We start from the raw sequence: 14,543 nt of genomic DNA on the forward strand, positions 1-14,543 counted from the left end.
GAATGCAGTGAGGACTGCGGATCTTGATACTTCAACTGCTATAAACGGAGCTCAAGGACCACTCTGCCGTCTTAGTACAGCCTTGAAGCTAAAGCGGTGTCCTAAAAAGTATATCGGCCCCTAAGCACTTTATCAGCACAAGTGTTTTGGCTCCAAAGCCATACCAGGGCAGCGAATTCCCAGTCTTTATAGTCGCAAAGAAGTTATATCATCAACTAGCACCCAATGTTTTACTTTTAAAAAGGTCGAAGAGGCTGAAGAGAGGCTCCTGCAATTTCTGAAGCTATATGCTTTGTAATATGGACCCACTTTTCCACATAAACGTGGGCATGAATGGAGTACATTTCTAACATCTACGTACACTGCAGAGCAAGACCACGTCAACGACTTCATCCACTACAACCAGAAGCAGGCCCTTGCAGCACCAGCCAAAGGGTACACGTCAGGTGAGTTTTTGCTACGACTTTCAGCTAAACCACTGTGCCACATATGTGAGGCGCAGCATAGCAGAATTTAAATCCACAACATATATCTCAGTCAACACCATGTATGCAGAGGATTCAAAATGAAACATGCTACAATGTGGCTGCTTCACATAAGCTGCATTCAGACAAGAATGCGAAACGATGCAGAATAGTTTGTTTAGGGGGCTGTCAACGGCTGTTTTTTTACAAGTTAATCGAAGAGCTGGCGAAATTCGTTATAGGGCTTGTTCACTTCAGTTAGTCATTTTGACTGAGATGTTATGCTAATCCCATCTAAATTCTCGGTTAAAGTGCAGAGCTGAAAAATCATTGGCATTGTATGGTACAGCGATGTGCACTCATTAAAGCACAACGCAATTAAAAGAAGCATGTTGAGGAAGTTGTTCTCTCTGTCAGGTTCACATACTTGCCAAGACAATAGTTTCTGGTTTGGTGAGACACTTCTGCAATCACATTGCTATTTATTGCTTCTGAGCTTAACATACTTGTGCAAAAGTAAGGGCTTATGGATGAAACTCTTGATATCGAATGTATTTTAGTTTTAAGACAACCTCAAATATATACTCTGCAAAGGATAAGCAACATGTGCAGCTTCTGTTCACCCCAGTTTTGATCGTGCATTTGTATGAGTAGAGAGTTTTAACTTTCACACTGCATGATCTGCTTCCGCGAGAAGCCAACGAACTGTACCGGTGAAATGGCAGCTGGCGTGCATTTGCACCTATCACCATTACCAGCTGCGCATGTGCAGTCTTCGCGTCTACTTTATGCGCCTGAGTAGTACACACAATTGGTCAGCGAAACAGCCAACAAGGAAATGGGCCCTTGTACATGATTCACGCCGCCACTAAGCCATAAATCGTATTTTTAAAAGTGGACTATTTTGGAAAGATCAAGCTCAAACAGTATTGTATGTGCAACCAGTACTTCACTATGACAACTGTTCTATGATGGTTTCCATAATTTGCATCACTGTCGTTGATGTCAGTAACCCAAAGCTTACCTAACAGTCTTGTGAGCATTTTGGGGTCACGTGTAAGCAGTGCATGCGAGGCGCTGTCACGACACCATGCAACCATATGCTGACTAAAGACAAGGAGCGCCCTCTTTAGAGCTAATCAGTGTGAGTGCAGTGATTGGCACAGCAGGCCTAAAAGACACTGCGTTCTTTCTTTAACTAATTAGTGCTCATTGCCTTTGAGCCATTGACAAAATGTCAGAAGTTTTGATTAAAAAGTTTCAAGGCACGAAAAGAAGCTATGCCGCCCAAGCATACGAAAGGAATGCAGCTTTATATGTTGAACATTTCTTTCACATTCAGAACAAGGTGTACGAAACGCCGGCAGCATATAGGTAACAAGATCGCAGCTGCTTGCACGCTTTTACGTCATTTGCGGCAGCCTCAATGCGAGAGCTGTTAAGCTCACAATTTTCAGAGCAGGCACTCATGCTACAAGCATTTTGATTTCCCATGCCTTCTTTACAGCGTCAATGAGATGCTCGGAATACCACTAAGGATTCCTCGCAATACTCTACAACCATCTAATTGAAAGTTTTGAACTGTAGAGGCATGCATACTATTAAAGTAAACAAATACTGGACTAGGCAGGTGCTTGCCCCAATCTGGCTCGTCCGACTGTGCTAAAGCTAACATAACATCAATAAATAGCAGAAAGAAGAATGCTTCCCAGCAAACTACACTAGTGTTAGGGCAAAAGTGGCCAAGTGAGCGGCCAGGATATTGTTATATTGCAGTTTTATACCTTTTTTGGACCTTTTACCCTCCATTATTGGCTAGGGTACCATCACGCACCTGTTAAAGCTGGGATCAGACAGTTAAAGGGGCTGTGAAAGGGGGCCTCAACAAGGATGCGATGTGCCTAGGATGCTAAAGGACACCGTTTCACAAATATCCTCCAGCAAGAATTTTTTATATGCGTTTTGTGGAAGCCGAGTTACACGTAGTCAAAATTTGAATTTCCGTGTCTTTGCGCCTTTCCCCCTCCTCTCATCACTTTTTGCAAGCTGAAATGTCGGCACTCCTCCGCCGGCCCCTTACACTCGCCCCTGCCGCTGGCTGCTGACGCACGCAAACCAATGCTAGCAGTCTGCTGCTGACATAACGAGCGCTACATAACGTAACGAGCGCGTATGCTGACGTAATGAGCTCGGATTCGGGCGACAGCCCAGCACTGCAGGTCGCCGCTAGGTGCGGAAGCGCGGAGTTTTGAAAATTGTATTGTAAAGTATCGGCTCGCTTTTGAGGTCTTGTACCCGGCTTGAACGCTCGTTGCCCTGTACTCTACATAATGCGAGCATTTTATAGCCAACCTCAAACACCCTTTTCAGGGACCCTTTAAGAACGCCAGATGATGACATTGGAATAAAACTGAATGAAAAGAATTGTCCTCACCTTGCAACTGTGGAGCCAAACTGATGCGCTGCGTTCCCGTCTTTCAGGAGGCCTCGGAGGCTTGCTCTTCGGCATGCTCATCCTCGGTCTCGTGTTTGGTGTTGCGGGTTTCACTGCATTCAACTACTTCCGGTCACGCCGTGGAGGCGCGGACAACACCACCGTGCGCTTCATGCGCCACGAAGACAACAGCTAAGATGCGTCCCTCTATTAAATTTTCATCACGTGCTAGATATAAGTGACACTGAGTGAGCAAACTGAGTTTTTCTTCGAACTAAGTAACTTTCAACAAAAACAGGCAAATATCAACTTTGAACATGAGTTCCTGAGAACTGACCAGGAAAGAATTGGCTTTCCTTAGCCATATAAGATCCTTTCTTCTAAGTTCCCCAAGATCAGAACAGCAGGAAATGCCTTTGCATGGTGATTTCTGTACTTTCACAGCATTTTAATCAAACATTCATAAATGAATGCTGTAACGAGAACTGTATTACATTCATTAGAATGAACCAGTAAACAGCAAATTTTCGTGTACAGTGAACCATACTTCTCATTGTTTGGCTAACATTTATTTCTAAGGCAAACAACTTCACCTCAAACCTGGCTCAAACAGAAAATAATTGGTACGAACTCTGTTCAAAAGGGTACTACTGAACAAGAGACCTGTGAGAACACAACAAAATGTGATGGCAGCTTTGCTTAAAGAAGTACAAAAATTTGTCACACAATATTATTCCAGGTTAAGGCAAATAGTTTCAAAATGCTGAATGTAAAGACGCGCAACTTGCAACACTCCCTAACTCTTTGTTCTGCATACTGCACAGCCCAAATTCACTGGACCATTTTTACAGGCATGAAAAATTTCTGCCGTGACCTTTGACTGTATATTCATCAGGATAAAGAAGAGAATGGCAAGGTTTCCACAAACTTTCAGAATGGTGCTCTTCAAAAGAAAAGCGCAATAGTCGCAAAGCTGCCATTACAAGTGTATTCACTGCATAAGGATCCCAACAAGCTGGTCGGTGCTGTGGAGGCAGTCGGCAGTGAACCACATGAAATATCACAGAATATAGTGGAGACACACAACGATGCTTAGTAGACAAGAAAAACTCATTTACCGAAATCATGCACTGTTTTCTTCATGTGATGAATGCGATGCACTTTCCTTCAATTCCAAATCCTACAACTATTTATTGCAAAGTCATGCCGAAGGAGAGATGTCTGTTTCTTACACATCTGAGAAATAAAAGCCATATGTCATAGCAATGCAAGTTGTTTCTCATTCATGCTAAAACACGCTGAATTGCAAAGTTTGTGACCTTCTCCTAACAGTGCTCTGGCCTGTGACTTCTGCATGAAGTCACATAAAAGAAAAATCTTTCAAACACCTCTAGCATTGGTGAACCATCTCCACTAACATTGCACTCCAAATAGGCACACCTGCCTAACTCAACACACAATGACATGAACAAAACTTAATACTCCATCTGCTGCTGCTAGTGAGCTTTTAACAATTTCCTTGATATGAGTTTAAAACTTTCAAACCTGTACCTACCATCTGTGGAACAAGAGTTCTGAAACTGGCAAAGTTGTAACCAAAGTAGCACTAAATGTGTCTCCCAGCAAAATGGCTGCATTGATTCGATCATGCTAGCTCGAGTATTATAATTCTCAGTCTCCCCTCCACTTCCAAAATCGGCAAGTGACACTGATCACTGTGTGCCCAGTACTGTCTACTCCTGTTCTTTGTACCAGCACTTGGGGGAAAGTCAGCAAACTAAACAATGTATTAAAAGCCCTTCTTTTTGACTTGAATAGTAAGGTGCACAAAAACTATTACAAAAAAGAGCAAAGGCCAGAAATTTCTCCCCCATAACTGGTGGTCACCACAAGCAAGCAGAGCACTGATACATCATTTAAATCTGCACTTGAGTAAAGCTTGGTACTGATATTGTTAAACACTTAATATTATTATAACAAAATAAGAACTGCATAAATTTACAGCAAAGCATGGTCACCGACAAAAATATTTGACCTAATTTTTGCTCCAGAGTTAATTAAAAGGAGCACTTCATACTGAGCCAGCACTCTCACACCTATGACAGTGCCCAGGAGGAGACTGAGCCAAACCTTACGGCACACAAAGTTAAAATCATGGTAATAATGCCCACAGCCAGAACAAGCAGCAGGTAGTGGTAAAACAGGACCAGAACATCTTTCAATGAAAGACACGTCCAGCACAAAGGTAATTACATCAGCCTAAATTTGTGTCAGGCACATCACCTCCGTGGAGCACTCGGAACTAAGAAACGCACAGCACCATAGAATTGTGTGCTGCTGCTCTTTTTGCATTAAAGGGCCCGCTACTTGCCTTTGTAAAATATTTAAACACTTCTGGAAACAAATACTGGTCTGGTGCGCCATAGACAGTATAGAAATAATACAATAAGAGGACAGAAGATGTGGTTGAGTCAGTACATGTGACTGAGATGGAGAACACCATCATAGATGGGGACTAAGATGGTTAATGGTTAATGGGGGTTTAGCGTTCCAAAGCGACTCAGACTACGAGAGATGGCGTAGTGGAGGGCGCCGGAATAATTTTGACCACCTGGGGTTCTTTAACGTGCACTGACATCGCACAGTACACGGGCCTCTAGAATTTTGCCTCCATCGAAATTCGACCACCGCGGCCGGGATCGAACCCGCGTCTTTCGTGCAGCAGCCGAGCGCCGTAACCACTCAGCCACCGCGGCAGCTGGGACTAAGATGATAAAGCACCACAGAGTGCTGACTACCCTGTTCATCTACACACACTTATACAACACATACTGAATGTATCCAAACCCTCAATAGTGCAGTAAAAGCTTTCTCCTCCTCTTATTCCAACTTGCACACAACCTAAGAAAACCCAGTAACATAATTTCCAGTGTATAGGTTGCACCTGTGTACAAGTCGCACACCCCTAAAAATGGCAGTTTTTTTTTTAAAAATCACATAACTCGCACCAAGATGCACCTGAAGCGTGCCGAGGGTGCCTTTGTTTGAGAGTAAGACAAAAATAAACACTTCCGACAGCTTCCATGCACAGACGCCCCTCGAGCTCTGGCTGGCATGCCTTCTTGCAGTCTGCCTTTTTCGTTACCTCCAACGACTGGAGCGCTGCAGCGGCTTTGTGCCAGTCCCAGATCATTTTCTCTCGCTCAAGTCGAATTGTCTCCCTGTTGCACAGTTCCCATCATCCAGCGTATATTCAATGGCGCACAACTAAAATTTTGCATACTGTAGGTCTTGCAACTCAGGGGCGGCATCATATTCAGCAAGAACAAACTGCGACGCACTTGAAGCCAAACGTAAGTGAAAATGATGGAATTGACATTGAAATCAAGACCCTCAACAGCATGACTGACTGGATGCAGTGGCTGCCGCATTCAGTCTGGCCATGGCGAGATTATATGGTTCTACCCAATTTACTCTTATAGACATCAATTTTGATTTCAAACATAGTTACTGGGCATGGTAAAAGATGACGCATGGTGGCGCATCATTTTCATATAAGCCACACCGTTGTATAAGACACGACAAAAATTTCAGAAAAAAATGGCAGACGATTTAGCATGCTCAGGCCAAATGCAAATTAGGTGCGCTAGCACTTCCGTTTTGATTTTAGTTCGAGGCTCGGTTTTCATGGTCAAGCGGGCTTCTGACAAAGATCAGCGAAATCGGTGAGTGGGAGGCCTTCATGCTAACGCACTAACCCTTACGGGTATGACACGCTAGCATCAATGGGCTCATGCTTGTATATGTGGATAATCATTCTATACTTTACATTCATAAATCGCTGGGAGCCGTCATACCACTTCTGGCGCAGTGGTGCAGCGGTTAAGCGATGCGCCCCTGCCGGTGCGACCCAGGTTCCTCTTCCTGAGCAACTTCTCTCAACCAATCATTAACTGAACTGCCACATGCTATGGTGGGCAGTTTGCTCACAATCCGGTGGGCAGGTTGTGATAACGTCACAAGGTCACCTAACCTAGGGAGCCCACCTGCCACTTAGCGGGGCCACTTAGGTTGCTTCAAGGTCAGGCAGACTTCAGACAAAGTTCAGCAAAATTGCTGAGTGCGGGCTTAAGTGCTAGCACACTAAAAAATCGAGACTAATACACCGGAAAATATGGTAGTCACTTGATAATTGCGAAGAAATACTTGGTTTTATTCTTTACCTTCCTTCGGAGGTTAGCACAGAAAATAAAGAGGACAATAAAGTTTTTGCTACACCAATGATAGGCTAAAACAAATCATGCATTTTTTATGTATGTGTGAATAGATAATTAAAAGTCAGCAATATGCAGTGGTTTACTGCATCACTGGTCCTCATTTATTTTCCTGTTCTGCATCTCAGTCAAAGAAAAATGCATTTTCATGTGCACCATAAACATGTTCTGAAAACGATGCAGCATGACTGACCTCGCATTGAACATGTTACACACATGCCCCACGGGTGGCAAGGTGTAAGTTGCACTGGGTGCACTCCAGTAGCCTCCAACATGATAGTAACACTGAGAGGAAAGAGAATGGCTCAAAAACAAAGAAACTGCAGGGCAAATCATGGGCCATTTAAATCACTATGCACTGCTCAGCAGTGCGTCAGGAAAGCAACCCAGGCTTCTAATTGAGTCAGTCGTCCAGATCAAAATATGGCATTCCAAAGCAACACTCAATCGACACATCACACAAGCCAATGTTCAGTCGCTGCTGCTCATCAGTGTCGAAATTGTACACAACACCTGTCGTCAAATCCTCCACAAAAAAGCCAATTCCGTCACCAAGGGCACAGCCACACAGCAGGGACCGGAGTGAAATCTTTGGATTCGCATACTCCGAGAAGGTTCTCGGTTCGTGGAATGTATACCAGCTGTCAGCACCTTTGCACACCACCACAGTTTTGTGGCTGCTGAACGGGATGGCGACGGTCTGTGACATGGAAACTATGTCCGACACTGAGTAGATTGGGTGGCTGGTCTCGTGGCTATTTGCTGGGCATGTTGGGATGATGCACACTCGATCCTTCAGGTTCACAATGGCACTTGCATCAACTGCTTCGTCTCGCAACAGCTCTTCTCCCTGCTCCCACAGTCCTAAAGGACAGAATGGCAGTGCATTTTATTTTTTTGCCAGATTCTCAAACATGTATACACTTCAGGGCTGGTACTAAGCAGACCATTCTGCACCGAAGGTGAAAGCAGTTTTGCAAAAGTCAAATCTGGTTGCGCCTGTATATATGCATAGCTGTGCACACGTGGGGAGGGGGGGGTCACATACTTTGGCTCGCACGTGTGTATATGACTTGAGTATAAAACATGTCGGGCTAGTTAATCTGATTGTTCAGACATGGTAAAGTGTTGCATGAAGAGCACTAACACAAGACAGGACATGAGACAAGCACTCATCCTGTGTCTGGACTTGTGTGTATACTTCTCGTGCAGATTTAGTTCTCAAGTGTATATGTCTATAATATATGCACATACACAGTCACAATCATATATGCAGGACTGTAATAAGCAGCTCATTTTACCTTTCGGCTTGTTTGCATGCGCTCACTTGTGCATATGTTCTAAACAGGTTCTAACTCTCTCTATTATTCTCTATGCCAGAGGCCCCAAACTTCTTACCTCGGAAGGTTGCAATGATACACTTCTGTCTACCTTGGTCCATTATCCAGAAAAGGGAGAGGAGAAAAAGAAGAGGGGGCGAGTGCAGTCCTCATGCTGGCTATGACCACATTAATATTTCAATTGTTTTGAATGTTGCAAAAATCAAATAGTTACTCAAAGCTATGGACAGTAGAGATTACTACCCCACTACTGCAAAGAAAATTTGTCTATTCACTGACTTGCAAATAAGGCACGGTGACTAACCGGCTGGTGTCCCAGTAGGAACAGCTAGGATAAGGTGCAGTATGAATGAAGAAGAAAAGCAAGAACAAAAGCAAAAATACACCAGCACGGTGCTTCTGGCACAAAGGGTGAAGGGCGAGGGAGCCTCACGAAAAGGCCTCGCAGGTGTTTGACACCCCTGCTCTAAGCCATGGTTTTCGTCTCTGCTAGCTGCTGTTCAAGTGCCTGACAACCATGCGAAAGTTTCTGCAGGTGGCACACCTCCCTTTTCTTCTTTTATTATGCCTACACCTCTACGACAACAACACAAGAAAATTTTGCTCATCCACATATTATAAATTAGATGATAAATCTCAAGTTTAGAGTTTCCTGGGCACAATATAACTGAATAAAAAAAAAGCTTTCAAAGGACATGAAAGCTTTTCCATTCAGTTTTTCATTCAGCACAGGATGAATAAGCAAAACGTAAGCCACAACATGTGCCACACATAACAAATTGCTCGCTGACAGTTGAGAGATCGGAAGAGAAAAGTTTAAAGTTAGCAAGGCTGGAGCAGCTGGCCAGAGAAACATGTCTCTGGACACAACACAGAAATGGAGAGTGAAATACATTAAGAAGTAGATGGCAAAGATCAGAAGTCAATGACCTACATGCAGCGTTGACATAATGCACATGTCTATATTCCATTTCATTCATGAGTCAATGCTGTGGAGGCTGCAGAAGTGGCGCGACCACAAAACCATATTACTCCAACAATGTCTCATTCGTTCTCCTTGAAGCCTCGGTGAGTGTTTGGACGAAAACAAAGAGTGGATAAAACAACGTGCTAGCATTGGGAATCACGGTAAAAGCTGTGAGGTGCTCAGTGTTTACGCCCTTTGAATATAATTTTTAGGTGCAGGTGGAGTCAGAGCAATTCGCCCTACCAGCCGCGTATCATACTGCCACGTGTCATTCATACTTCTCAAGTCTCAATGAGTCGCAGGACGAAAATGTGGTAAGAGGTAAAACGAAGTGCACATGATTGCCAGCCATGGTACTTGAGATCTGTAGCAACGAAATATGCCTGTGTTCACTTTGGTTGTATGGCTAGCTACTTTTCAGGCACGGACTTGGCCTGCACGAACAGGTACGGAAGTTTTGGCAGCATTGGCTGCTATATATGAAACAGAGCGTACAAACACACACAACTAACACTCACGTCACACAAAGCACAAAGCCTCCACAGCCTGACAGCTCTAACAAAAAAGCAAGAAGATTAGCTGGCCACTCCTTATTTTCATAACGCACCCACCAGCAAACAAGCTGGTCAGCAGGTAACCTCACCAGTAGTCGTGTCATAGATGTCAACGCTGAGCAGCCGCACGCGGTATCTGCCAAACCCACCACAGAGGTGAATTCGGTTGCCCACAACAGTTGCCTTGCAATGTCGTCTTGGCTGCGGCAGCATGGCAACCTGAGTCCACTTTGACAGCACATGACACCAGCGGAGCACTTGGCGGTTCCAGTTGCCAGAGCCGATTCCATATTCACCGCATAAGAAGTAGGCATCCTTACCTACAGTACACACGAAAAAGATACAAAAGTGAGGTTATGCTTTACTTGTATACAAAACAAAACACCAGTTCTAGAAATACTGCAATGAACAAGCAGACCAGTGACAATATATAGACTAACGATCTGAGGCCCCCAAGACATTGTACATATATCTATATATATATGGGCTAAATAAAAGTTTCAAACATGGGGCGCTCACAGACAGCAGGTGTGGCCAGGGGTATTGACAGCGCTCTCATGTGCTATAATGCATGGTTCACTTCACATGCCATTTTAGAACTGTCTTTCCATGTGGGCATGCCTTCTGCTAGGCTGTTTAGTTTGAACAACTGCATTTGCAAGAAAATGTAGTTTACACGGCAGCATTTCGGGCACTGCAAGAAGCTTGCCCAATTCGGAGAAACGCTCAGCTCAGTGAGCGCCTAGACTATGTGGGGACGGCATTTCCGGTATCACAGCACACATTTATCATGATTTTCTAAAAATACAGCTTTGAAATAACGCTGCACATTTTTTATTCCCTCCTTGAATGTACTATGGCAATCAGTATGAGTCGCAACACCCTTCAAGTGGTATGAGCTCACATCACGAATCAATGCGGGTCAGGTGCTGCTGCAAAGTTCTGTACATAGCTGTCAAGCAGCATGCCCATGTGCCTGGCACTGCGCAGCACGGCGTATTCATTTTCTATGAAAGGCAAACCTGAGAAGGTGGCCGCCAGAACGTTGCAGGTCATTCTGATTGCGACTGTACGTGCCAGCTGTTAATGAATATCCATCTCAAAAGTTCACTCTGAAATTAGAAAATCACTTTGGAAAGTATTGGTTAGCACTCTGTCCTGTCTTCCTCGTCGTTCGTGTTGACCTTGTGTGCGCTAAAAGGAACTCTGAGAATGAACCAACTAGCCGCACATAGCATATTAGTGGTATTGGTTACATGCGTTTCTATGGGCCAAGCTCCAACCTGGTACACTCATGTGGGGACAACTCGGCATGCCTTTAAGGAGACATTTGCTTCAAAATGACATTTCATATTGTCACACTCTCTCTTAAGGTCTACTCGCCAGATGTTAAGGGGAATGGAGTTCATAGGCGCCCCTTAAAATGAGGAAATAATTTTCAAGAGCTTTGTTTACATGTACTTCTATGGGCTTTAATCTCAGTCAGTAGCACCGCATGGCAACAGAAGTGCCACCACATCTTGCTTAAGTCACAGATCAATGTTGGTCTATACTTCAACATACACCAACAGCTCTGCATAAGATTTTCCAGCGATCAAAAGTTTGCGGGACACGAGTGTGCGGAAAAAAATGTTTGTTTTTTGGTGCAGTCAAGTATTCTCTTCACCTGAAATGTGTCAAGGTATGAGGGGAAAAATATCCACTAACCGCTGGCAACAGTAACACGCGACTCTGTCACAATGTGGAGCTGCAATCAACTTTTTTCCACGAACACGCATCCTGTAATATTTTGATTGCAATAGTACATGCAATAATCACACACATCAAACAAAAGTAAAAAATAATAAGGAAAATTATCATGCTTCTTTTAATCAATAAAACACTCCCAAGACGGTTACTAGTGTGTAATGAGAATACTTCAGCGTTAGCTGCGCCGTTTGATACTCGACTGAACCTACTCCAATACATGTCCCCTTTAGCACCATGTCCCTTCCACACCATCTCACCTCCTTTCTAAACATGTGCACACTGACGCAGTAGCATCACGGCATGCTGCAGTAGCTGGCACGCCCATCAGAACATAAACACAGTATGGTCTTGCTGACGCGCAACACCTTGCCGCACTGCAAAGGTCTGTGCTTGGATGGCACCGACAGCATGAAACTGAGGAACGAGCTCAGAATAGCTAATGCTCTAGAGTTTATAACAACAGTCAGGCCTTCCGAGCAGATCCGAACACTTTAGTGCCAAAATTATAAAAACAACTTGTACAGAAAACACAAAAGTGCTTTTTTTCCAGCGCTAGACAGGGTATGCCACACTAATGTGAACCTAAGCAGACCGAGGAACCTCACACTTGGAAAGGACAATATTAATCGATGCGAGTGCCAGCACTTCAAAATTCCCATTTACTAACTTGAGTGCCCAGCATAATGAATGAACCAGTTTGTGGCCATGAGCTATTATCCACTGCCTCCAGTAGGCTTTGCAGATGATACAGAGCGACTTATATGGAGTGAAAGGTGGCAGGGATAAAAAGGGGCATCGTGCAGGGCTTTAGGCTCATTTTGTCCACCTGGTGCACAGCATACAGGTTTTGCTCTCTGCAAACGTACCCACGCAGCAGATTGCGAACCCTCGGAGAAGGTATTCGGGCCCGTGCGCAGACGGCACCGGCGAGTGAAGTGCGAAGGCGGCGCCGCTCCGGCTCGGTGCGCAGTACACGGCCAGCCTCGCGACTTCGTCCGACACCATCTCAAACACCACGACAGCCGGCCGAACAATCGCACACCTCGGAGCTGCGGCCGCAGCACGCTCCAGGGGCTCCCGCCACCTGTCCACAGTACCTGCACAGCGTTCGCTAAACAGGGACTCCAAAAACGAACTCCACTGCGCCGAGTCCCGCGCGTCCAACTGGTTGTGCCTCACGCACGATGCGACCGCGACCACATCCTCGACGGCGCACGAAGCCGCGTTGACTCTCAGCCAGTGCTTCGCCGCCTTCACAACGGTCGCTTCGCTCGAGACGTTGAGCGTGTCTTTCGACAACACGGTTTCGAGAAGCGCGCGCGGACAGCCGGCGAGCGAGGCACGCCGCACGAACTCCTCGAACTCCCACAGGAGCGTGATCAGTGCGGCTCGGCACAGCTGTCGGACGCCGAACGCGTCGCCCTTTTGCCAAGTTTCGACCGCGTTTGCGAGGCACATGGCTCCGAGCAAGTGGTCGACGCAGTCGCGCTGCAACTGCTCGAACTGAAACAGGCAACCGGCCCTTAACAAGCGGTCCACGTTGTCGCTAGCCACCTTCACTGCGCGGCCCTCGGATATGTCGACGAGCGCCTGCAAAGTGTCCGGCTCGATGTCTTGCATCTCGATCTCCTCGCAAGACGATTCTTTCATGCCCGACGCGAACATGGCCTCGAAGTAAGGCGAGCATTGTGCGAGGGCTTGGCGGGAAGCCGGGAACTTCTGACCGCATGTCACAATGAGCACGGGGTCGCAGGACATTGCCGATGCACACTAGGCGAGCGCAGAGAACTTTCCAAAGAAATCGCGCAGGTTCGAGAAGTATGAAGTCGATTCAAACAGCTGACACCGTTCAATCGGCGCAAACGCATGAAGACCGGCGTGTCGTGACACGCGCCATGACATGACTTGCTTAGGTTTTTTCTGTTTCGGTTTCGGAACGCGCATGTTCGCTTGTGTTCGAGCAATAAGTAGTAAAATTTTTAGGAATTTAATTTTTTAAGTGCTCAAAAGTGATATAATATCGTATAAGAGCCTATAAAATAGCTTGGCGGCGCAACAGTCGCTCCGTACCTAGTAAGTAGAAAGGAACCCTATGGTACCATAAGCACCGGTACCACTGTGCCATACACTTGCTACCAACGGTACCAATGATCCGCACAGTTTTCCGCACGGGTACGTATGAACAGATGAAGTTCGTGAAATTTATCCGCTAATACTGTGTGAAAATTTGTGCTAACAAACAGCAAAATAAAAAGAGGGAAGGCGACTTACGATTTGCAACAGGAGGGGTTCGTACAATAAAGTAACAGTGAAGCCTGGTTGAAAAATCATTTATTTATCCTTTTCCGCAGTTTCCATATTCCACAAGTTCTAACTTGTCGCGAAAGACTCTTTAGCGAGAAGCTAGAATTTGTGGAATCCGAAATCAAGGAAGTATCAGAAATATTCGTATCGGCCAAAGTGATCCAATCACTGATCTCCACTAGGCATAGAGCCACTAGGGGGCTGGATGCCGCATCGGGCGCCCGAAAGTACAGTGAACTAGAAGTATTTCCAGTTCCAATACTTCTAGTTCACTGTACCGAAAGTGAAGCCACCGGAAGTTGGGCGGCATGTCCCGGAAGTCAGCCTTTGGCAGTGCACGAAATCGGACCTCAGCACGGTTTTTCAGTTTCAGTTCTCGTTTTTCGCTTAGCATTTTGGTTTTTCGACATTCTCGTCTTTTTTCATGACAGTGCCTACCTGTTGCGCCGCCAACTGC

At 45.4% G+C, this 14,543-nt stretch overlaps 2 protein-coding genes across 2 annotated transcripts in view; one reads left to right on the forward strand and one right to left on the reverse strand.

Annotated features, from left to right (window-relative positions):
- Positions 1 to 4,164, forward strand: part of LOC144107475 (uncharacterized) — a 48,338-nt gene extending 44,174 nt beyond the window's left edge. Inside the window, exons 23-24 of the mRNA XM_077640489.1 lie at positions 369 to 446; positions 2,946 to 4,164. Of these exons, the coding sequence (XP_077496615.1) occupies positions 369 to 446; positions 2,946 to 3,094 (227 nt within the window). The 3' untranslated portion in view covers positions 3,095 to 4,164. The remainder of the gene's footprint in view (positions 1 to 368; positions 447 to 2,945) is intronic.
- On the reverse strand, positions 4,070 to 13,689 carry LOC144107476 (kelch-like protein 30). The gene is made up of 3 exons (XM_077640490.1): positions 12,649 to 13,689; positions 10,123 to 10,353; positions 4,070 to 8,036 (listed from the first exon to the last, which is right to left on the reverse strand). The coding sequence occupies exons 1-3, from the start codon at positions 13,538 to 13,540 to the stop codon at positions 7,576 to 7,578; spliced, it is 1,584 nt and encodes a 527-aa protein (XP_077496616.1). The 5' UTR covers positions 13,541 to 13,689; the 3' UTR covers positions 4,070 to 7,575.
- Between the last annotated feature and the right edge of the window lie 854 nt (positions 13,690 to 14,543).

Source organism: Amblyomma americanum, chromosome 10 (genome assembly GCF_052857255.1).
Source record: "Amblyomma americanum isolate KBUSLIRL-KWMA chromosome 10, ASM5285725v1, whole genome shotgun sequence".
In the NCBI taxonomy this organism is placed as follows: Eukaryota; Metazoa; Arthropoda; class Arachnida; order Ixodida; family Ixodidae; genus Amblyomma; species Amblyomma americanum.